Here is a 25,620-nt window from a genome sequence, read left to right on the forward strand (position 1 = left end):
AGAAAATGGGGCTGCTGGGAAACTTAAAAATGAAATGAATGAAGTTGTTCTGTACATTACTTTTGTAATTTAAGTTATTTGTAAATGAAACAAAGTCTTTTCTGTGCATTGTTTTATTTTTGTATTAAAAGTTGAAATTTGTAAATAAAATACATGAAGTAGCTGGAAATGGTTTATTTTTGCAAAGCAAGTTATAATATGTAAATGACAGAAATTCTTCTATACATTTTTTATTTCTTTTGCCTCTAATATTTGTAAATGAAAATAAATTGTTCTATACTAAAATTACGTTTTACAACTAATTACAAAATGACTTAAATTTGACATCAGAAAAACAACAAAAACTAAATTAATAATACATAAAGCAGATAAATATGTACACTTTCATTCAGCTGAGCAGGGAGACCCTGGTGGAAAAACGTTTATCAGAGTAATCAATGCAAGAATGTAGTGGAATTGCCCGGGTTGATCAGAGAGGCAAAACTGATCTGTTTAGGACTTCAAGTTCAGGTCAGTTTCATCTGTAAATAGGCTACTGTAGTTTTGTCTTTGTTTACTTAGTTCAGCATTAAACTGCTAGCAACTATTAGCAGTAGCAGTATTAATAATACTGTAATCTAATCTTGTCATGAATCTGGTTCGTGGCCTTTTGTCCAACTAGCTTTCTTTTGTGTGGCAGGTGATTCCGTGACAAAGAGAAATAAGAAATGGTTTGATTTTCATTTTTTCCTTAAGAAATTAGTTGAATCTGAGAGACCTGATATGATCGCAGCTTCATTTCATAACAGAAATAACCTTTGAGTGCTTTAGTTTGCATATTAAGCGTGAAACTACTTCCGATCTTTTGCTTCTTGCCCTGCAGCTGTGAATTGGTGAAGGACGATGGCGTCTGTTAAAGAGCGTCTGTTGAACTCGCTGAAAGAACTGGAGGAAGCTGATCTGAAGGAGTTTCAGTGGTACTTAAAGGATCATGAATGTGTATCAAAGTCTGAAATGGAGAATGCAGATAGGTTAAAAACAGTGGATAAGATGGTGGCATGTTTTGGACCAGATGAAGCTGTGAAGATCACAGTCAGCATCTTGAGGAAGATGCAACAGAATAATCTGGCTGAGCAGCTGGAAAACAAACACAAGCAAGGTAACATTTAATTCACTTTGACTGTAACAGTTTACCAGTGTGATGGTTTAACAAACGTTCCTCTTTGCTCTGCTGATGTGTTTGTGTGATTTATGCTTCCCAGTTATTGATCACCCTTATCTCTCTCTCTCTCTCTCTCACGCGCACACACACACACACACACTTATGGAAGAATTTTCAGGACAATTTTCAAAAGGAATTGCAAATTGTATTTTCAATTGCATTTTCCATATGTGGATGCATAAATTGTGACATAATCCAAATGCAATTGCAAATCTTGCATTACCGTTTGCGTATTTGGGACAATACTATAGGGCATGTTTGTATTGGGAGGTGACGTCACACAGACGACCGTGCCGAATGCTTTGATCAATGGAGGTATTCGGTAAAGGCTCTGCTAAAGGCAGCTGCCAATCAGTTTGTGCCTGTGCTAACGAACAGACAATGCAATCTTCTTGGAACAATAAATAGTTATGTCTTTTTACCCCAAATGCAGCAATTATCCCCTGCTAACAGTGGGAGCCACAATGTTGCACACAATAGGTCAATATTCACTGTTAGCCAAATGCTTTTCACCTGTCTCAACATCTCTGACTGTTTGCACTCTGACTGATGCACGTAGGCAAACAAACATGTATTTACTTGCAGCCTATGTCTTATTCCTATCTTATAATGGAGCACCTGATCTCTCGGTCTGTTTACACTCTGATTTAATGCATGTGACAAAACAGAAAATGCCACTACTCTGCCTGCTCCAGATGACACTTCACCAATCAGATGTATGTGCAGCCGTCACGTAACATGCCACAGACAAGGTGAGTTAATATTAAAAATCACCTGCATCAGTTGCAGCTTCCAGTGGCTGTAAACAGTGAGAGATCTTGAAGCAGGCACGACATAACGGATTAAAACTATTGAATGAAATATAAAGGTGGAAAATGGATAAATAGGCCCTACATTTGCACTGTTTGTTTGCTTACATGCATCAAATTTAATATAATAATAAATCCCATAATCCTACCCCATACCTAAACTTAACAACTACCATACTAACTATTAATATGCAGAAAATTAGGAGTTTATTGAGGGAAAACTCTTAATAGTGAATATGCGTTCCCTATTAATTGTTACCAAATTAACATATAGGATTTATTATGAATTTATGAACAATTCAATCACTTAATTGTTGCTGTATTTTTCCATGTTTCTGAAAGGCTCAACTGCAGGTAAAAGTCAAGCTGCTCGTCATGATTACACAAAAACCAGTTGCAGACTGAAGAAGAAATTAAGTCGGGACTATAACTGGATATTGATGGGTAATTCTATGACAGGTCATCTTAAAAACGTGAATGATATTTACACTGATTTATATGTGGCGAAAAATGAGACTGGAGGTAGACTGAACGACCACGAAGTGATACAGATTGAATCAAATCGCAACCGATTGGCTGCCAAGGATACGCCAATCAAGTTTAATGATATGTTTAAAGTTCGAAACGAAAAAGTGCTGACAATGGGGATCGCAGGAGTGGGAAAAACTGTCTCTGTCAACAAAGTAATCTTTGACTGGGCTGAAGGAAAAGAAAATCAGGACATAGTCTTTATATTTCCACTTCCATTCCGTTTACTGAATTTGATTAAAGAAGAGTACAGTCTTATGGGACTGCTTAACAAATACTTCTTCAGTCCTGAAGAACTGCTCTCTCTTCCTGAAGGTGAGGGTAAGGTTATGTTCATCTTTGACGGGCTGGATGAATGTCGCTTCCCTTTGAACTTTCAAGAGAATGACAGATTTACAGACATGCATGAAAAAACAACGCTGAGTAATATAATAACAAACCTGATCGAGACAAATCTGGTCCCCTCTGCTCTCATCTGGATCACATCCAGACCAGCAGCAGCCAGTCTGATACCCCGTGACTACATTGATCAGGTGACTGAGGTGCGTGGATTCAACGATGAGCAAAAAGAGCAATACTTCATCAAAAACAGCAGTCCTGAGGTTGCTGGAAACATCATCCGTCACATCAAGAAATCGAGGAGCCTGTACATCATGTGCCACATCCCTGTCTTCTGCTGGATCTCTCTCACTGTTCTTCTGGTTCAAGAAAGCAATGACAAAACTCCCACAACTCTCACAGGGATGTACATAAAGTTCTTACTTATTCAGCATCAACAGATGAAAAGAAAATACAGTGGTGATCCTAAACTTAATGCCAGTGCCAGGTCTTTTGATCAGATTCTTTTAAAACTTGGGAAACTGGCTTTTCAACAGCTGGAGAAAGGTAATCTGATTTTCTACAAAGAAGATCTTGAGGAGTGTGAGCTAGATGTCAGGGAAGGGTTTGTGTTCTCTGGTTTATGCACTCAGATCTTTCAGATTGAAAAAGTTTTTTCAGAGAGAATGATTTACAGCTTTGTACATCTCAGTGTCCAAGAGTTCCTAGCTGCCCTCTATGTGTATTTGATTAGCAAAGATGGGAATACAAACCCATTTATTCAATCCTGGGGAGACAAAATAACATTGAAACTGTTTAAAAAGCCATTGTTTCAGCTTCATAAAGCTGTAGTCAACAAGGCCTTAGAAAGTAAGAACGGACACCTGGACCTTTTCCTCCGATTCCTGCTGGGTCTCTCACTGGAGTCCAATCAGAGTGACCTGAAGGAACTACTTCCAGGACTAGAGCTCAAAACAGAGGACATCAAAGACACTGCTGACTATATCAAAAAGACAATAGAAAAGCAGACATCAGTAGAGAGGACCATTAATCTCTTCTACTGTCTGGCTGAACTGAAAGATGATTTTGAGGAGGAACTCCAGAGGGATTTGAGCTCAGGAAATCTTTCAGCACAGAATCTCTCCTCTGCTCAGTGGTCAGGTCTGCTGTTTCTGCTCCAGATGTCAGAAGAGACTCAAGAGAAGTTTGAAATGCAGAAATACAGCAGATCTGATGAAGCGCTGTTGAGACTGATGTCAGTAATCAAAAGCACCAAAAGAGCACTGTAAGAGTCTTAGCTAAATTCATTTATACTTGCTATTAGTCATTTTAATTGGTCCTTAACTTTACATGGGTAACTTGTTTGTCAGGACTTTTCAGAAAAATTTATAAATGTTAACATATCATACTGCATGATGACAGTTAATGCCAATGTTTCTACACTATTAGGCAAGTTTGAACCATTTTACTATTCTTGACTGTAAGATAAATTAAAGAAACTGAAAGTATTGGTTTGATGTTACATGAAAAGTTTAATTTAAGAAATATCAAAGTCAAGTCAAAGTCAGCTTTATTGTCAATTCTCCCACATGTACAGCACATACATACAGAGAATTGAAATTGCGTTACCCTCAGACACTTAGTGCATACAGTTAACATTAAACACTGACAGTAGACGTAAAAATACAGATAAATATATGTACATACAAACTATATAGATATACAAATAAAGTAAGAGATAGATAAACATGGCAGATAGAGTGCAAACCAGTTAAATAAAACAAAACTGTGCAGATAAATATGTGTATGTATAATATATATTTAAAATATAAACTAAAGGAATGCTTTTACATTTATTTGGATTATTTCTTAAATTTAGTAATCAACATTTGATGGTTTTATATCAGCTTTAACTATATCACTACATTCAAAGGTATTTCATAGTCATCAGATTATATACCTTACCAGACAAGCACAAATATATTGCTATTTGTTTTGTTCTCCACACAGGCTCCATAGCTGTAATCTCACTGCTCAGTCTTGTGAGAATTTGTCCTCAGTTTTACAATCCACAAACTCCAACCTGAGAGAGCTGGACCTGAGTAACAATGATCTGCAGGATTCAGGAGTGAAGCTGCTTTCTGATGGACTGAAGAGTCCAAAATGTCAGCTGGAGATACTGAGGTTTGAGTTTCAAGTACTGTCATTGTTTTGTTATTGGTTTTTTTCTCTCTATTAGGTTAATTACAAAAAATTACAGTGTTGAGATTTATTCTGTATGCAATTTTGTGTTTTTCTTGTTTAGATTTGCCATGTGTAATCTCACTGCTCAGTCTTGTGAGAATTTGTCCTCAGTTTTACAATCCACAAACTCCAACCTGAGAGAGCTGGACCTGAGTAACAATGATCTGCAGGATTCAGGAGTGAAGTTTCTTTCTGATGGACTGAAGAGTCCAAACTGTCAGCTGGAGATACTGAGGTAAATGGTTTTCCATAAAATAATTAACAAAATGCTACCACAATAAATGAAAAACAACATTAAACATATTAAAAAGAGCTTTGACTAAACCTTGTATCTTTATTGGATCCTCAAACTATCAGTCAAAGCTCATAACTCCACCCGCCTCTATTGTGAAGAAGTGCCACACACAGTTTGGACCATCTATACTTGTTTGCAAGGGGTAAATACTGAACTGTTACTCAAGAAACTCTCTATATGTAAAATCTAAAGTTTTATGTACTTGAGGAGCGCTGACATTTGTCATCGAATCACAGGCAATACTGTTTTAAATAGTCTGAGCATAGCTCTTCAATTTGGACAAAATGTAAAATTGTAAAATGTATTTAGTCTATGTCGCATTATGAGGTAAATCCAGCCCTGGTTAGAGCTCATAAATTTTTCTCTCACATTTTCAACACATGGTGTTAATTTTAGAGCTTGTTTGAGATGCTAAAGGTGTCCCACACACAGCTGCTATGGCACTTCTAGTTCTTTTATTGCTGTTGGAATTTATTTTTCAGATTTACACAATATGACTTAGAGTGGTTATCACAACGTGAAGGCTGTGATGTAATTATATAAATATATAGTCTGACACACAGGCCCCTATCATACACCCGGCGCAATGCGGTGCCAGGCACAAAGCAAGCGTTTTTTTTGCTAGTTTCAGCCCGACGCAGTTATCATTTTCACTTCAAATGGGCACAAATGCATTTGTGCGCTCATGGGCATGTTGGTCTGAAAATGAGGTGTGTTCAGGCACATTTTTGGTGCGTTGCTACTTTGAGGCAACTGAAATAGATTGGTCTAAAGTCAATGGGGCAGTAGTTTTTTATCATTTAAAGAGTGTGTTAGTAATATGCACCTATAGGCGGGTGCACAACATGGGTACACTCTGCTTATTACATACACAGGGATGCGCAGCAGCACGCATACATGCCAAATATGAAAAATTAAAAGATCACAATGTAAAAGATTATTATTGTGTAGGCTACATTAATATAAAAATACCTACATGTCATGATGGATAGTCATTGCGTGTATCAGAATAAGGCTACCTATTAGCTTGTGCACGAGCAGCTCCGTTTTCTCTCTGGAGACACGTTCAATCTTTGTGCCTGCAAATTCTGCTGTGTAAATGGCAAATATCGCCATGGCACCAGCGCTACAGGCTCTTAAAGGGAATGGGAAATGAGACTCTGATTGGTTTATTGTACATTATGCCCAAAACACACCCATTACCCATTAAAGGGGTCATATGATGCTTTTTTTAAAGATATTTTGTGTATTTGGTGTAACAATATGTTGACATGATTTAATGTTCAAAAAACACATTTTTCAAATACTGTACATTATTGTAGGTCCTCTATGCCCCGCTTCTCTCAAAGTCCCTCCTTCTGACAAGCGCAGTCTGCTCTGATTGGCCAACTGGCACAGTGCATTGTGATTGGCCGAACACCACAAGCCGCGCTGGAAATGTAATGCCCCTTTCCATAATCTTCAGCTTCAGCTTTCAAAATTATAGTAAAGAGAGACAGTAAACAATGTCATTAGATTTACCATCAGTTCAAGCCCGAGAGGGGAACAGAGTCGCATGACAGACACACACACACAAATGACACTGCACTGTGACTCTCTCTCTCTCTCTCTCACACACACACACACGTTTAAACAGTCAATAGCAAATACTTAAACTAATAAAGCATACAGTCGCTGATTCAGAAGCGCCAGATTCAAAGTCAGAATTACCTCCTCTCCTAGGTTCACGAAACGGTCGTCCATAAAATACGTTGCTTTTCTGTTGCAAGTAATCTTAATGATTCCTAAATGCGTCTACTTTTGGAAGGCCAAGTAAAGTGCTTTTGCTTTCACCTAGAAACACCTTCTTTTGGGTTGCATAACGTTTGGGCTGCACCTACATTTGGGCTGCATAATGCAAATATTTCCACATCTTGAACTCAAGATTTGGGGGCGTGTTTGAACGAGCCGTTTTAGGGGGGCGTGGCAGAGTCTTAACTTTGATAAAGAATATCTCTTTGGGTTTGAGACTTTAGTCTTTGCAACTTCAGGGATGTTATCTATGCACAATCAGCTTGTAACACTCCAAAGAGGAAGGAAAACTTGAAATCACATCATATGACCTCTTTAATAGAATAGGGACAACTCTTTTAGACCAGCACCGGGCGCACAACCTTTTTTCCCATCGTTTTCCCAAATGATTTACTCATTTAAATGATCTTGTTTGCTTCGATCTGCTTTATCCTGGTGATGTCAGTGTCCTAAATGATATTATAATGGACTATTTAACATCCAGAGATGAAGGATCGAAGAGGAGTCCAATGACAGTAGTCATATGCAAGGCACACTGCACTCGCTAAATGTAAGCTACACGGTACACTAGTCGTGCTATCTAAACATACAAGCGGTGATCAAAAGTTCAGTCTATGGCCATGATAAACAACGGGAAACTTACTAAGTTCATGTCCCCTTCGGGGTAACCTTAGTTAGTCTTCTTGTGTCATTAAGCAGTATAGCACTCTTGACAGATCTCTCGTTCTTAAATGGACCAGCACCATTTTCATATTAATGCTATGCATTACTTTCAATTAGTTCAAACAGTGACAGCGTGAAATAAAACTACAAGAACACAAAACTTCAACTTACAGTTCTGAACCGTGTCTGGTTATGTATTATAAATACAGAGTAGTAGAACAGGAGAATAATTGTAGATAGTCTGCACACTGTAATCTGTGGTGTTTTATGAACAGATATGCACTTCATGTTCAAATGTTTGCAAGTGTTGTGTGTTACTTGGGGTCATTTTGTATCTTTTGCAACATGTACAGTGATTGAATTTGAATTCTGAATGTGTCATCTGTAAAAAACTCAGAGGACAGCTGCAAGAACAGAAAATGTCAGATCTCTTCACAGACAGACTAGTCATGGCACCTGTTCACTTATGTAGGACTTGATGTTTTTGGCCCCTGGAATGTTCTGTCATGATGCAATCGGTGAGCCAGTGTAGAAAGTAAGAGGTGGGCAGTCAGGTTCACTTGTTTATGTACCAGAGCAGTACACCTAGCGATCTATGAGAATCTACAGAATCTATGTCCTCCTAAAGCTTCATAGACACCTTAACCCTCTGGGCCCTGAGGGTGTTTTGGGGGCCTGGAGAAGTTTTAACATGCCCTGACATTTGTGCTTTTTTTGGATAAGAGCTGGATCTTGTAGTCTAGAGTTTTTGCTTCAAATTATTGTGAAAATCATCTTGTTTTCTTGCTCACAGAAAACAATATATTGATTTACATTTTCTAAGTCACTTTTTGAGTAAAAAAGGGTCTATGCGAGATGTCAACCTTCACATTCACACCTGAGTAGACAAAGGCCCTCATAATGAGCTATTCAGTCAGGTACGTGACTGAGAGGGAAGAGTTACAAGAAAGAATACGAGGACAATATAAATGTATATACTTTTTGTTTGTAGTTTATTTTAAATATATTTAGCTATCACACAAAATAACTTGAGATTCACTTGCGAGTGCAGAACATTGCATTAGGAACAATCAAAGCTGACTTTTTAGCATCATTACTCCAATCACACAATCCTTCAGAAATCATTCTAATATTCCGATTTGCTGCTCAAAAAAAAACATTTATTCATCCATCCATCTTCTTCCGCTTATCCGGGGCCGGGTCGCGGGGGCAGCAGTCTAAGCAGAGGCCATAGTCTCTCCCGGGAAGGCGTCCTGGAGGCATCCTCCACGTCCAAGCTTTTGGACCTGGCATTTTCATAGTGTATATTGTGCTCTGAAGGAGAAAAAAAACACATTTTGAAATTCTAGGTTATTTCTCTCAGCAGATCTTCTTCCAGAAACAGAAAGTAGCCCGGATGAACTAGCTCAAACTAACTGACTCAAACAAAAACAGGGATATGACTCAATTACAGCAACCTAGTGCTTGCATCAGTCCACATATCAACAACAACTAATAATCAACCCAGAGAGGCGTGGGGAAGGAGTATAAATAGCCATCAGGATGGGCAGCAGCTGTGTGTGTGAGTAGGTGCACAGGTGTGTGGAGTTAAGGTAAGGTGTCCAGGAGGATGGGCGATGGCGACCTCTGGTGGCGAGAGGAAGAAACACAGAGCCCGGACCCCTGACATGCAGACTGTATGCATTCATATTCATATGTTTATCAAACAAATTTTATAAAAAAAAAAATGTTATGAGTGTTTTTTCACTTGTCATCCTGTCTGTGCTTCTGTCACAATGAACAATTCCTTGTGTAAGCACACTTATTTCTGATTCTGAAAATTGAGTATTTCAAGTTATTTTTGCCATAATCAGGAAAAAAATGCAACCTGAACCAACTCAACTGGCTCCTTTCAACATGGAGGATCAGCAGCTCGACTCTGAGTCTCTCCTGGATGTCCGAGCTTCAAAACTCTCTCAGGGTCCGCCCAGACATCCTGCCGTAAAAACCCAGAGATCATGACAATGTATACTTTTTTTAGCTCTCTCTTCACCACGATGGCCTGGTACAATGTCCACATTACTGCTGCCGTTGCGCCGATCCACCTGTCAATCTCATGCTCCTACCAACCCTTACCCGTAAACAAGAAGCACTAGAACTCTTCTACTTCCCTATTGGAAGCAGGCAATTCACCCTTTTTCCATCTGAGAACCATAGCATAGGATTTGGAGGTGCTGACCGTTAGTCCTGCCGCTTCACACTCGGCCAAAACCACTGTGAAGTAAATGCTGAAGCTGACAGTCTGATGAAAAAAAGGGAAAGTGGTGTGTGGCCAAGTATGGTGACCCATACTCTGAATTTATGCTCTGCATTTAACCCATCCAAGTGTACACTCAGTAGTGAACACACACCCGGAGCAGTGGGCAGCCATTGCTGTGGCGCCCGGGGAGCAGTTGGGGGTTCGGTGCCTTGCTCAAGGGTCTCACCTCAGTTGTGGTATTGAGGGTTGAGAGAGTGTTGATTATTCACTCCCCCCACCTACAATCCCTGCTGGATCTGAGACTTGAACCCATGACCTTCAGGTTACAAGTCCAACTCTCTATCCATTAGGCCACGACTGCCCCATGAAGCCATCAGACAACATCATCCGCAAAAAGCAGACTAGTCTCAGCTTCAGATGTCACACCAATGGAACGTTGGCTAAACATCTGATGCATGTGGCACACTTATCTGGAAACACTTCAGGAGCTTTGAAGTCGCCATCAAATTGGTTAGATTATACAGGATTTCCAGGAGACGTGTGCATCGCGTTCATTAACGTTCCGCCTGGAAACAAAGATGCTGTGATGCCAAACCCCCTCACGAAAGAAGAAAGGCGTTGTGTTTACAACTGATGACGAGCGCTTGTCTGGATGTTAAAAATATGAGTACATTTTTAAATTTGCAGCATATAATTTTTTAAATATGTCAGTTTTACACACCGGTCTTTTATTGTGGGGACATTTCCACGCCCCTAAACATGATGCGGAACAAAACTAAATGTGATTGGTTGTTTTACCTGTCAGTCATATGGCCTCTTGGGCGGGTCTTGGTCATTCGAAGCGGCCAAAGTTCCCAGACCTTCAGCCGTCAGTCTGAAGGTCTGGCTACGCGAGATTACCTTTTATGAAATTACACAGTGTGATAAATTAAAAAATGGCACTTCAGCTTTCAAAACTTTGGTGTCCAGTGGCAATGTAGAAATGGTTTGTTCTTGTTCTTAATTACTTCACTTCTTTACTGAGGTATAAATGTTTCTGCTGACCTTACTTTTGTTTTATTCGTGACTCAAACTACAGAAAAGAAAAGCTACCACCCTGGCTGACTGTGTGTTAGTGACATCTGACTACCAAACTCATGTGGACTGTCTCTGTGTGTTTGTAGGTTGTCAGGCTGTATGGTGACAGAGGAAGGCTGTGGTTATTTGTCTTCAGCGCTGAGTTCAAACCCCTCACACCTGAGAGAGCTGGATCTGAGCTACAATCACCCAGGAGATTCAGGAGTGAAGCTGCTCAACAATCCAAACTACATATTGGAAAAACTCAAGTATGTAAAGCAGCTTTTAGGTTTTATTTTTATTTATTTAAATCCCAAGTATCTCTAATATCCACACTAACTGAAAACTAATAAACATTTATGCAGTGTATAATAGTAATCAATTAGAAAAGTGCATAGCTGTAAAGGAACATGGTAAAATGATCAGTGTTATATTAACACTTTTTATTTCATAATAATTAATGAAAATAACAATAGAATAATGGCACTGACATTAAGCCTGACAACATCTCATCTGACTGCAGATTGGGACAGCTTGTTTTTCTCAGGCACTCTTTACATAACTGCATCTGACAGAAGTGTCAATGGCTTTTATGCACGTCTTTTTTATTATTATTCTTGCATTAGGAAAATATTTAGAATTTTTTGTTGTTGATATTGTTTCTTTGACTATACACTCCACAACCCACTCAAAACAGTCTCAAGACCCACCAGTTGAGAAATGCTGCATTAAACCAATTTCAATATAAATAAATATATTTATAGGGAATAAAATGTCTACTTTCAAATGAACCAATTCAAATGGAGGACAAATATTCTCAGATTATGTAATCCGTATGAAACATACATACAGGAGCATCACTACCAAGGAGAAGACGAATCAGTGTCACCAACTTCATCTTTTAAACCTTTAGTACCTTACATAGCCTAGTTTTGGTGATCGGTAACCAAAATAACACTTCACCAACAATGGAAAACAATGGTATTTAAAAAAAAAAAAAAAGATACTTTAGGATTAGATCCTTATTTAGTGTCAAGCAAACTGCTGACTCCACTAAAGTCCTGTGAAAACTTACCAATTTGACATTTGATGATAGGCTATTTACATCTACATCACATACAATCCATCTCCATACACTCGGGCAAGTTTCAGTTAAATTTTCACCTGCCAGAGACTTGTCCATTGGCCCTGATCCATCTGCCGCATCCGTCCTGGATGCTTGTGTAGTCACTTTCAGATTCTGGGCCGAATCAACCGTTGCGTAGGGTGACCATACGTCCTCTTTTCCCCAAACATGTCCTCTTTTTGGACCTAAAAATACAGGTGTATCTCAATAAATTAGAATGTCGTGGAAAAGTTAATTTATTTCAGTAATTCAACTCAAACTACTTCAGTCTGTGTGCGTTAAATTTTGAAACTCATGTATTAAATAAATTCAAGTCTTTGGTTCTTTTAATTGTGATAATTTAGGCTCACATTTAACAAAAACCCACCAATACACTCTCTCAACAAATTAGAATACTTCATAAGACCAATTAAAAAAAAAACATTTTTAGTGAATTGTTGGCCTTCTGGAAAGTATGTTCATTTACTGTATTTGTACTCAATACTTGGTAGAGGCTCCTTTTGCTTTAATTACTGCCTCAATTCGGCGTGGCATGGAGGTGATCAGTTTGTGGCACTGCTGAGGTGGTATGGAAGCCCAGGTTGCTTTGATAGTGGCCTTCAAGTCATCTGCATTGTTGGGTCTGGTGTCTCTCATCTTCCTCTTGACAATACCTCATAGATTCTCTATGGGGTTCAGGTCAGACGAGTTTGCTGGCCAATCAAGCACAGTAACACCATGGTCATTGAACCAGCTTTTGGTACCTTTGGCAGTGTGGGCAGGTGCCTAGTCCTGCTGGAAAATGAAATCAGCATCTCCATAAAGCTTGTCAGCAGAAGGAAGCATGAAGTGCTCTAAAATCTCCTGGTAGATGGCTGTGTTGACTGTGGACTTCAGAAAACACAGTGGACCAACACCAGCAGATGACATGGCAGCCCAAATCATCACTGACTGTGGAAACTTCACACTGGACTTCAAGCAACATGGATTCTGTGCCTCTCCACTCTTCCTCCAGACTCTGGGACCTTGATTTCCAAATGAAAAGCAAAATTTACTTTCATCTGAAAAGAGGACTTTGGAGCACTGAGCAACAGTCCAGTTCTTTTTCTCCACAGCCCAGGTAAGATGCTTCTGACGTTGTCTCTGGTTCAGAAGTGGCTTGGTAGCCCTTTTCCTGAAGACGTCTGAGCGTGGAGACTCTTGATGCACTGACTCCAGCTTCAGTCCACTCCTTGTGAAGCTCTCCCAAGTGTTTGAATCAGCTTTGCTTGACAGTATTCTCAAGCTTGCGGTCATCCCTGTTGCTTGTGCACCTTTTTCTACCCAAATTCTTCCTTCCAGTCAACTTTGCATTTAATATGCTTTGATACAGCACTCTGTAAACAGCCACAGCTTTCAGTAATGACCCTCTGTGACTTACCCTCTTTGTGGAGGGCGTCAATGTTTTTCTTCTGGACCATTGCCAAGTCGGCAGTCTTCTCCATTATTGTGGTTTATCAAGAACAAAAGATACCCGGAATTTATACTGTAGCGATGGTCATTAATTGAAACTCAAATGTAAATATTCTAATATTTTGAGATACGTATTTTTGACTTTCATGAGCTGTAACCTCTAATCATCAAAATTAAAAAAAAAAAATTATTATTATTTTACATTACATGCAATGAATCTAAAATTTGTGAAATAAGTTACAAGAAAAAATGAACTTTTTCACGACATTCTAATTTATTGAGATGCACCTGTATGTGTTAGAAAAATTTCTAAATCACTAATTGTCTGGGATTCAGCTTTTTACATTCACCATTCATTGTGCAAATTTTTGTATTAAAGCCCTGCCTGGGACTGATCATTATCTGCTCCCACAAATATTCTAATATTGAATAGAATTTTTGCGCATCAGGGAGCCGCTATCAATATGTGGAGTATTTAAATCACTTTGGTTGCAGCTGGTGTTGGATGCAGTGTTGCCAAATCTGCATTTTTTTGCATGGAACTGGGCTGAATTTAAACTGTTGCGGCAGGTTGATTTTCTCCTGTGGGTTACAGGTTTGAAATATTGCATAAATTACATTTGACTGAAATGCTTGTATTAAAACATTTTGCATTCTAACTATGATAAAACTATGGTAGATGTTAAGTTTTGTGAAGGATGGCTACTGGTAGGAAGTTTTTTAGCTGTGTTTATGAGCATCTGCATAACGGTGACTGTAAAATATGTATTTTAGGTATGGAAATAACATATTTTGAGTTTTGATATTTGGAATTTGGGAATTGCGCTACTTTGGGGGCTACTTTAACCCCCTTTAACCCTTAACAAATTTATAAACATCTCATTATTATGAAAGCAATTTTAAAGTCTATTAAAGAACTAGCTTGACCAAGCTGGCATGAGGACATTTTTTTTTACAAAACAATTTATTTACAAAACCATGCAATTACTAAAAAAACAGCAGTTATACAATAAGTGTAGATACAATTTTGTAAAATTACCCATTCATTTCCTGAAATTAATGAGGCATTTATAATTACACTTGAACTGTAACATTTAATAAGTCAAGGTTAAAACATCACAAATTTAAAAGATGTTTTGAAAAACACATTGGTAAATGGCAAAGTTTTGGAATTAAATATTTTGTACTTGTGTAAATAATTATGACCTAACTGTTACAATGAATCATTTTTAAAGGTAATCAGTGGATACTGTTCTTGGTTGTTGCTCATTGTGCAGCTTGTCTTTCCACATCTAAGTCCAGTGAGTTATTTGCTTGGGAGCCTTAATTTCTGCACCTGCAAAGAGCAAATAATGCACAAGTATCTACTACTAAAGGTCTAACAGAAAAATATCAGTGAATGCCAGAATAAAATGCTTGAAAAATACACATATAGTAGCTTCCTGCTGGTCAATTTGTCTCTTCAGTTAAGATTCCCCCCAATTGTTGCAGAAAACATTATCTTACATGTTATAATCATGGTCAGTGCAGACATTTACTTGAACTTACTTTCTCATCGACTCTAACTGCTCCTTGCTAGTCCAGTCAGAGAGAAGTATAATAAAGATGATGTCCACTGTCTTGGACTCCAAGCACTGCTCGCTGTTCACAGGTGTCTGAGGAACATCTGCCATTTCTTCTGCGATGACACTTCTCTTGGTTACTACAAAACATAGGTAAAAAGAAATTTGTGGCACATTTAAAAGAAATATTCAGTTATTCCTGTATTTCTCTACATGCTAAGTGAAGTAGCAACTAAACTGTTATTCTGTGTTTTGTAGTAGTCAATTTACATGTGTTTTGGTAGTGGTGAGCACCTGTATATATAAGTCTGCTTTCGTAGCAACTGTAAAAGCAGCACAGAACTACAGCAGATGATCTAAGACATACTGATGCATATAAATGTGATAGCAGTACATTGTCATTGTAAAAATCACTGCAACTTGCTTATGTATTTATTTAACTGAGATTATTTGAAAAGACCGTTCTTTTATAGAATTATAATACTAATAGTACAAACAAATCCTCTTCACTCTAACATCCTTGAAGTAATTACATTGTTACATTCATAAAAATAAGAATGTGGAAACTAAAACTACAAACCTTTCTCCTTGCATGCGCTGGACCGTCATCCTCCTCCTCTTCTTCACATGTTTGTTTGCGGATCGGAGTGTTGTTCGTCAAAGTTTAGTGCAGCGTAAACATTCTAGAGTCACATAACTGATCATTAGGTGGAGCATAACAAAAGTTTTCTGGCAAATCGGCATAAGCAAGTCTCGCACAAGAATTTAACCTTTTGCAAGTTTCATTATGAACTGAATGGTTCTTAAAACAGAATTAAGAACCCCTGTTTTAGAACATTGATTTTGAAACTTGTGAAACCATTACAATCATTAGAAAACAGAATCGTGATTCATATTTGAATAGATTTTTTCGTGTACCCCTAGTAAAGCAGCACAGCATGGCCTCGCGCCCTTTGCTGTGTGTTCCCGGGGGGTGGGGTTTATCTGGGTTCTTGACGTAACGGACCCGGGAAATAACTCGTTGTAGTCCCTATGAGCCATTTTTTAGGCATTAAATTGCCATCATTTTAAAAGACAATATCTCCGTTTGCATTAAACTTTCAGCTTCATAACTTTGCAGATATAGTTTATGCTCAAACAGCAACGTTACTGTTACGAATCCTGGCCATGCAATTCCGTTTACTCACCACCAGAGGTCACCCGCTCACCACATGGACTTTCTTTCACACTACACAGCACACTGGACTCCATTTCCCACCATCCATTGCACTCACTAATCACTCACAGCTGTTCACACTGATCACGCCCACACCTAAGTACCATCTCACAATCACACACACACACACTATTTAAGCTTGGTGCGTCATCTGTATGTGTGTTCAACTTAAAGGGGTGCAGCAGATTGATCAGTTTTTGACATCAATAGGATAGGAAAGCATGCAGAGCTGTCCATTTGTATATAAGCCTAGCTCTTGCGGTACTTGAGCGCAGCTTCAAGTCAAAAGCACCTTGAAATTTAATTGACAACCTCGCAGCTGCGGGGATGGGCCGGCACTGTCATGAAGTTACAAAAAAAAAATTATTAAAGCTGCCTTAAAACTGTGCATGTAAGTATTTATTATTTGTGAGTCATATTTAAAACAGTATCAGATCCGTGCAGTATCAGTCAAGTTCAGCAGCGGCAGCCAAAATATCCTAATGACCAGCTGCTGTGATCAAGGAACAAAAAACACCTGAAATCAGTAACTTCTGTAGTTTTAAGATTTATCTCTATTTAATTTAGAATTGAGTGTTTGATAACTTTATTAAAATATATTTTCTACTTGCTGAAGGGCACAGGAATATTACATTTATTATAATGGGTTTATGTGAAGATTGTTTAAAGTTCACTTAAATTAGAAGTTATTTTTTAATGTCTAATAAATGTTAAATTGATAGCTCTCAATTATACTGTTAATGTTGAATCGTTATAGTCAATGGTTACATATTAGGAAAAAAATATTCATAGACATCAGGTGGTATCAGTGATACTTGCCTTCAGTCATAAAAAAGGTGGCATTAAACAAATAATAAATATACATTCTTGTTGTTTCTACATGAATTTAAAGATTGAATGTGAAATTGCAAAAAAAGTCAATTTAAAAATGTATTAGGTGGGCGATTAATTTCAGGAAAAATGTATGATTCATTCGTTTATTTTTTAATCTTTTATTTTTTTTTAATGATTGACAGTTCTAAAAAAAAAAAAAAACCACATAAATATTTAGAAAAAAAAAATGGATCAATATAAGCTTTCTAGACCAAAAAAATAAATAAATAGTGTCATTTTTAGCCTTCAGGTGATTTTGACCCGTGAGGCACACTTTTGTTACAGGTACGGGAGGGACAGATGAGGATTAAAGTATGTTTTAACACATTATTTTATCTTGATTATCTTGTTTTCATAATCCTTGGAAGCCAAAATTTTAATTCAAAATGACAATAAAATTTCCCACACTACTGTGTGTGTGTTTACTGATTCACTGACTGACGGTGTTTTTTTTTATAGTGTGGATCATGGAGGAGAGCTCAGGATTACAGCAGGACTACACAAATGTATGTCTACACACACACACACACACACACACACATGTTGGTTTTTGTGGTTTATGGGGACTCTCCATAGGTGTAATGGTTTTTATACTGAACAAACTGTGTGTGCTATTGCCCTACACCAACCCTACACCTAAACTTAGCCCTCACAGGAGACTTTGTGCATTTTTAGATTTTCAAAAAAACACCATTTAGTATGTTTTTTAAGCCTTTTGAATTACGGGGACATAGGCAGTGTCCTCATAAACCACCTTCATATTGTAATACCTCTGTCATACCCATGTCATTATACAAATTTGTGTCCTCATAAACCACATAAACATGCACACACACACACACACTATTAAAGTACTGATTTTTAACAATACACAACTGAACACATTTGGACCCATGTGTTTTTGGGTTAGGTTAATTACAACATAACAACATAAATATTGTGGTTTTCTCCCTCAAGTTTTACCGAAGTAATACCTGCGGAGGAAAAGTTGAGCGTGAGAGTGCTGAGAGTGCTTGAAGTAGCCTTGTCCCAAAGTTTACAGACAATCATAGTTATGGGTTTTTCTTTTCTCCTCACCGTTTGATTATTACTGATGAGATCATAGACCAGGGATAGGTAACTTCGGTCGTTGAGGGCCGATGTCCTGCAGAGTTTAGCTCCGACCCTAATCAAACACACCTGAAGAAGCTAATCAATGGCCGTTTCTCAATACCAAGTTCGCAGAGTCTGGACTTCCGTCCTTTCGAGTTTGGACTTGCCAAGTTCGACTCAGAAGAACGAACTCTCGAGGACGAGAGGACGAACTGAATTCTGGGTTATGGCCCGTATCAAGTCCGCACAAGTCACCTCTCGATGCATCCTCGGTAAAAGGGGCGGATCAAGAACACATCCGGGGATTTGAACTGGACTTGGCTAGATGTGAACTTTGAATTGGAACAGTACTTGGGCAGCGACTGATGACGTTTCACAAGTCCACAAGAACACAAGTACCGACAAGTACGCATATTGAGAAACGGCCCATGTCTTCAAGATCATAAGAAGTTACAGGCAGGTGTGTTTGATTAGGGTTGGAGCTAAACTCTGCAGGACAGTGGCAGCTTTAACAGGCTGCATTCACACTGATGCACAGATCTATTTCTATTTCAGATGTTTTGTCCTGCTTTGAAAACATAACTGACAAGGTTTACAGCAATTTTGTATCATAAAGATATTCGGAGATACAAGTGCATTTAACCACAGCTGCGATCGAGCTTCAGGACAAACACAAAGCACATGTGAAAATCTGTTAGTACGTGAGTTTCCTGCGTTTAATACGTACTGCATTCCCAACAGCATAAATTAAAGCATATCTAAAGGAAAATACTGAAACAATGGCGGGTGGAAGCACACATGCACACGAGTCTCACAGCGCATATTCTGTACAAATGAACCGCTATTGTCTCTAGTGCACACATGTGCCATTCGCGGGAAAATGGTTTTTCCAAAATGCGTCCAGATCTTGGATTTAAAAAAAGTGGATGCATTTTTAATACTCCTGTGACAAGCATGTATGCAAATGACATCATTAGGCTATAATCGATTATGGCCTATTACTGTAATGATTAATTTCAACATCCCTAATATTTATTTGGTTAAATTCTTAAATTGTTTTTACTTAATTTATTGTAAAAAGTAGCCTGCTTATAAACAGTTAAAGTCAAAAGTTTACAGAATCTGCAAAATATTAATTATTTTACCACAATAGGGATCATATAAAATGCTTTTTTTTTTTTTGTTTGGGCTAACCTGAAAAAGTTATTTCACATAAAATACACATACATATAGTCCACAAGAGAAAATAATAGTTCAAAAGTTTACATACACTTAATTCTTAATGCTGTGTTGCTACCAGAATGATCCACAGCTGTGATTTTTTTTTTTTTTAGTTCATGAGTTGTCCCTTGTTTGTCCTGAACAGTTAAACTGCCTGCTGTTCTTCAGAAAAATCCTTCAGGTCCCACAAATTCTTTGGTTTTCCAGCATTTTTGTGTATTTGAACCATTTCCAACAATGACTGTATGATTTTGAGATCCATCTTTTCACACTGAGGGACTCATACGCAGTTATTACAAAAGGTTTATACACTCACTGATGCTACTGAAGGGAAAATGATGCATTAAGACCCAGGGGTGTAAACTTTTGAACAGAATGAAGATGTGTAAATTTTTTCTTATTTTGCCTAAATATCATATATATTTTAGCATATATTTCATTTAGTATTGCCCTTCAGAAATTACAGAAGATACTTGCATGTTTCCCAGAAGACCAAATAAGTGAAATTTACCCTGATTTTTAAATTTAAAGTTTTCACCCCCTGGCCCCCTTTTGAACGGGGTAATTTTATAAATTCAACTATTATTTTCTCTTGTGGACTATATGTAAATATCTTTTATGTGAAATATCTTATTCAGGTCAGTACTAAATAAAAAATAGCAGGCATTTTGTAGGATTCCTCTTATTTTGGTGAATTAATTAACATTTAGCAGATTCTGCAAGGTGTATGTAAACTTTTGACTTCAACTGTAATTTAATAAAAATGCACAAAATAAATTTGATATAATCGTGATGCATCATGATATTGAATTGAATCAAATCGTGAAATGAGTGCAGATTCACACCTCTATAGACAACTGGGGCTGTTCCCGCCCAACAGCCCCTGAGACCTGAGCCCGATAAGGGAGGTAGCGATGGAGTGCTGCTGCTTGTTTCTCGGCTCTCTGAAACCTCTTGACAACAGTTAACTCCATCACCAAAGAGGCCAGAAGGTGAAAGCAGAGTGGCCAGCAGAAACAACTTGTTCTTCTCTTTGACAAGTTCAACCAATGATGCCTTGCAGTAGCCACCAGGGCTGCCATAGGACAACCGATGGCTTTGACCATCTCCTTGGTGGCCCGGAGAGACAAATCTGTGGCCCGGCGCAGCTCTTTAATTGTGTCCACCCCCTCGTCTTTGCCAAGGTCTCGTAGCAGGTCCAGCCTGGTATGTCTGCAACAAAGCCATTGCAACAGAATTTAGCAACAGAAAGCTTCAGATCTCCTTTTTGAAATTCTGTAACTGCAATATGATCTGACCAAGAGCAACAGTTTAGGTGAAATACATTTAACAACACAATCATCAGGTGAGGTGTCACTCACCTCATGATTGACAGAAAATGTGAATTATTTCTGTACTTGTCAGTAGAAAAAGGTGCAGCACTCACTCTTGAAGGCCTGATGGCTTTTTGATTTTTGGTAGCACCTCCTCTTTCGTTGGTAGAGCACCTCATTTCAATAATTACTTCTGTACTGGAATAAAATTCACCATTTTTCATTCACGATCAGAAAATCTAAAAATAAAATTACACCTTTACATGCATTTCAAATGCAGATTGGGAAAAATAAATCATTTCATCTGAACATGCTTCAATCTACTCATATAAAGCAAGGCTCACAATTTATAGTCAGGATTCAGTAGAGTAACAGGGTGCAAATAATCTAAATAAAAGCTTTTGCCATTAAAGCAATCCAGCTTTGCTTCATGGACTCAGAAATCAGTCTTTAAATGTCTTTGATGTATCGCCAATAGCCGCTATAAAATTCAAAAGGCAATCCATCTAAACTTAGGCGTTTATGAAGGGGAGATTTCTTCCAGAGTCACGTCAATCTCAAGAAGACCACACATTTCCAACTTACAGTTGCTGTGAATGCTTGAAGCTGCTCACAATCGCTGTTGCGTTATACATGTCTCTCTTCTTGTCATCTCTTCAGATGCCTGTTTTCTCACACTGGATCCAGACACAGCAAACAATGAATTCAGACTGTCTGAGGAGAACAGAGAGGTTACATGTGTGATGAAGAAACAGCGGTCTCCTGATCATCCAGACAGATTTGATGATGTGTATCAGGTGCTGTGTAGAGAAAGTGTGTGTGAACGCTGTTACTGGGAGAATATGTGGAAAGGAGATGAAGTGGATGAATTGTTTAGTAATGGTGTGTGTATATCAGTGTCGTATAAGAGCATCAGCAGGAAGGGACAGGGTAATGAATGTGAGTTTGGTCATAATGATCAGTCTTGGAGTTTGCACTGCTCTCCCTACAGTTACTCATTCTGGCACAATAACATAGAGACTGCTCTCCCTGTAAAGTCCACCAGCAGTAGAATAGGAGTGTTTGTGGATCACAGAGCAGGAACTCTGTCCTTCTACAGCGTCTCTGACACAATGAGCCTCATCCACACAGTCCAGACCACATTCACTCAGACCCTCTATCCTGGGTTTACTGTTCCTTGTGGATCATCAGTGAAACTGTGTTGATGAATCACAATAGACTGATGAGAGATTCTACCCAAAATACTTTGAGCTGCATCATAAATCAGTAACAGTGACGTTATAAAGTCTCTTCATGGCATTGATACTGCAGCTGAACTTCTGTCAGTGAAACATGTCAGAATAAATGTGTGTAATAAATAAATCAAGATCAGTATGTGAGTGACGATCTGTGTATCTGTGCTTTTCTCAACCTCTATTTGTGCTGATGGAAATCAGTTTTTATTGTAGTCTCACATCAATCATTTGTATCATTACTGGGCTATTCTACAGAATTGGTGCAAACTGCTGTCCCACAACCAAAAAACACAATTAAAGAACATTTAAGTATTAAAATCTTAGATGTTTACTAAGAACCTTCTATTGAAAGCCACAATAATATTTAAAATATTAGTAAGCCTAATATATATAAAACCATCATTTATTGGGTACTTTCAATTGGGAGGTAGCTGTCCCGAACCCTAACCCCTAAATTTCAACTTGTATTGAAATAATTTGTGTATTTTTTTTTCCATTGTTGTTTTTAAAAGTATATTTTTGTTTCTTTTAAAATGTGAAGTTAAAAAATATTGTTCAAAAGTCTGAAAAATCTGTGTGTAACTTTAAGGAACGTCACAACCGAACAACTTTTTTCTGCAATTAAGCACACTTTTTTGGGAGTTATTCCATAACATTTAGTTTTTATGTGTGTGCCACTGTTCAGAACTGTGCTAGCTAACCATGTGCTGATTAGCATCTTTGAGCTAGGTTCAAAAGTATATAAAATTGTCACCACCGAAACAGTCACGACCAAAACATGTCATCATTGTTTTGGTAGTGAAAAAAGGGAACACATAATCCTCATATTTGGGGAAATAAACAAAATTTTAGTACAGTTATGCATTTTTTTTTTTGTATTTTAGTATGTTTTAGTAGTATTTTAGTATACGAGTTAAAATTCTGTAATGTGATGTGGTTGCTACCAAAGCATTACTGTCGCCACCGAAAATGTGCTGTCACTACTGAAACATGGGATGTTTTGTCAAAAATAAAGTATACCGAATTATCAACTTATTATCAATATATTATGATAGTTTTTGGTTCAAACTAATGAATCGTTAACTTTGAAATCAGTATAATCAACTTTTTGCCTGTTACAAAGAAAAATTGCATTCAAAATACAACAAATCTCATGAATTACAATTGAAATATTGTTAAAAATGAAATTTTCCTTGATTTACCTATGAAAAAAAAAAAATATATATATATATACACTATGTTTACAATGTAGATGTAAGCAAAATCTTAATAGATCAATATAACGCTTTTAATTAAATTATTATTAATGTGTTTCGGTAGTGACAAATATGGGGAGAGGACAAATATTCCAAAACCTTCTGAAAAAAGCAATGAGAAATAACTGCACAATTACTGGAAATGGTTACCTTGGATATTGTACAATTTGCATATATACAATTTTTTTCAAGACGTTTCGAGCTCTGGCTTTGGACCAATTCTGTAGAATGGCCCTACTATCAAAAACACCTTTCAGTTGAAAAGTACTGTTCACAAACATGATTGATTGAGAATATCTTATAATTCATGTGATTTGTCACTGTTGTGTGTGCACAAATAATAAAAGACAATGTCAAATCAACTTGAGATCAGATTGTAATTGATGGTGAATAAGAGAAAAGTCTGAATGGTGTACGACTCATGAGCTAAACTGTGAAATATAATAGATTCCTCACAAATTGTCCCTTTCTGACATTATAAAATATGACCTTAATCACAGCATTTAATAAAACATATTTACTGAAAAGACTGTTCAATTATTATGGGATCTCCTTCAAGCAATTAAAGTTTTCAGAATATTTTGTAATTTGTATTTTCATTCAGTCCAACGCGAAAAGACCAACAAGTGGGCGGGCAGTGTGCTATTGTTTCATGTTGATGTCAACATGAAACGGCTTGGGATTTGTTTTAAAAATTACTCGTTTCAATGATTCGGAGTCGATGCTTGCTTCAATGCTTGCCTTTTCCACGTAATTGCGTATTACGTGACGTCACGAACGCGCATCACAGAACAGAGCAAGCGAGCATTTGTGCTTATAAAACTTAAACTTTTTAATTTATTTTTGAAATGACCGATTGTTTCGCTAGATAAGACCCTTATTCATCGTCTGGTATCGTTTAAAGCCCTTTGAAGCTGCACTGAAACTGTAATTTGGACCTTGAACCGTTTGGGTCCCATTGAAGTCCATTATATGGAGAAATGTTTTCATCAAAAACCTTAATTTCTTTTCGACTGAAGAAAGAAAGACATGGACATCTTGGATGACATGGGGGTGAGTAAATTATCAGCAAAAGTTTTTTTAAAAGTGAACTAATCCTTTAAAGAGGAGAGTGAAGACATTCAGATTGAAGAAACATTCAGAGTCAAACAAGAAGATACTGAGGAACAAACAGGTTGGTTTTCATTCTCATTTCTTGATGATTATTAAAATACCAAGCTCTACAGAAAAATGCATTATATTTTTGAAGCATATCCAAGGGTGTAAACTACTTGAGAAATGTTTACTTTATTACTGTACTCATTACTTTTGGGGGATTTGTATTTTACTGAAGTACAATTTAAATGAAAACTTCTTTTACTTGATTAACTTTACGTTTCTGAAGAAAAAAAAAAAAAAATTAACTCCTTACAATTTAATTTTAACTTGAAGTACTTGTTAAATATTTTGCATTTTATTTTCTACTATCTTACACACGTTAAATATGGTAAACGGAAGCTCAAATGTGTGCTTGACCTGTGAGAACCAATGATGTTTGTGTATGTTGAGGAAGCATATTGAAGTAGCAAAGTTGCTTTTTCAAAAAAATAAAATAAATTATTACTTTTGACTGTTTTAAATGGCCATTAGCTGTCTATGTATTATGATGGTTAAATGCACAAGATTAAGCGCCAAAAAAAAAAAAGAATATTTTTTTGGAAATAGGCTCCGGGTCTGGCGGTAGTCTTAATTTAGTTTAGCATAGATCATTGAATCAGATTAGGCCATTAGCATTTGGTCATCAGAAATGACCAAAGAGTTTCGATATTTTTCCTATTTAAAGCTCGACTCATCTGTGGTTACATTGTGTACTAAGACCGACGGAAAATGAAAAGTTGCGATTTTCTAGGCCGATCATTGCGTCTGCTTCACCCATGGTACGGCAGCAAAGTTCCTTGATTATCCTTGATCATTAGAGTATAGTTCCTAGCCATATTGGCCCAGAAAATCGCAACTTTTAATTTTCCGTCAGTCTTAGTAGGCGAGTGCAGGCGTGAATTAGCAGAAGACAATCATTGAAAGCATCATTCGTCAGAGATTCGCCTCACTTTTTCACATCGTGCCCAGTGTGAAACCGCCTTAAATCTGTAGATGTATTGTAATCGTGTTCAT

At 37.6% G+C, this 25,620-nt stretch overlaps 1 protein-coding gene across 1 annotated transcript; it reads left to right on the forward strand.

Annotated features, from left to right (window-relative positions):
• Positions 1-882: 882 nt before the first annotated feature.
• LOC306850696 (protein NLRC3-like) lies at positions 883-22,183 on the forward strand (the record flags this gene model as incomplete). The annotated part of the gene is made up of 7 exons (XM_079386505.1): positions 883-1,138; positions 2,353-4,141; positions 4,867-5,040; positions 5,162-5,335; positions 11,252-11,413; positions 17,812-17,858; positions 21,639-22,183. The coding sequence occupies 7 exons, from the start codon at positions 883-885 to the stop codon at positions 22,181-22,183; spliced, it is 3,147 nt and encodes a 1,048-aa protein (XP_079242631.1).
• Between the last annotated feature and the right edge of the window lie 3,437 nt (positions 22,184-25,620).

Source organism: Barbus barbus (genome assembly GCF_936440315.1).
Source record: "Barbus barbus genome assembly, chromosome: 3".
NCBI classification, from domain to species: Eukaryota; Metazoa; Chordata; class Actinopteri; order Cypriniformes; family Cyprinidae; genus Barbus; species Barbus barbus.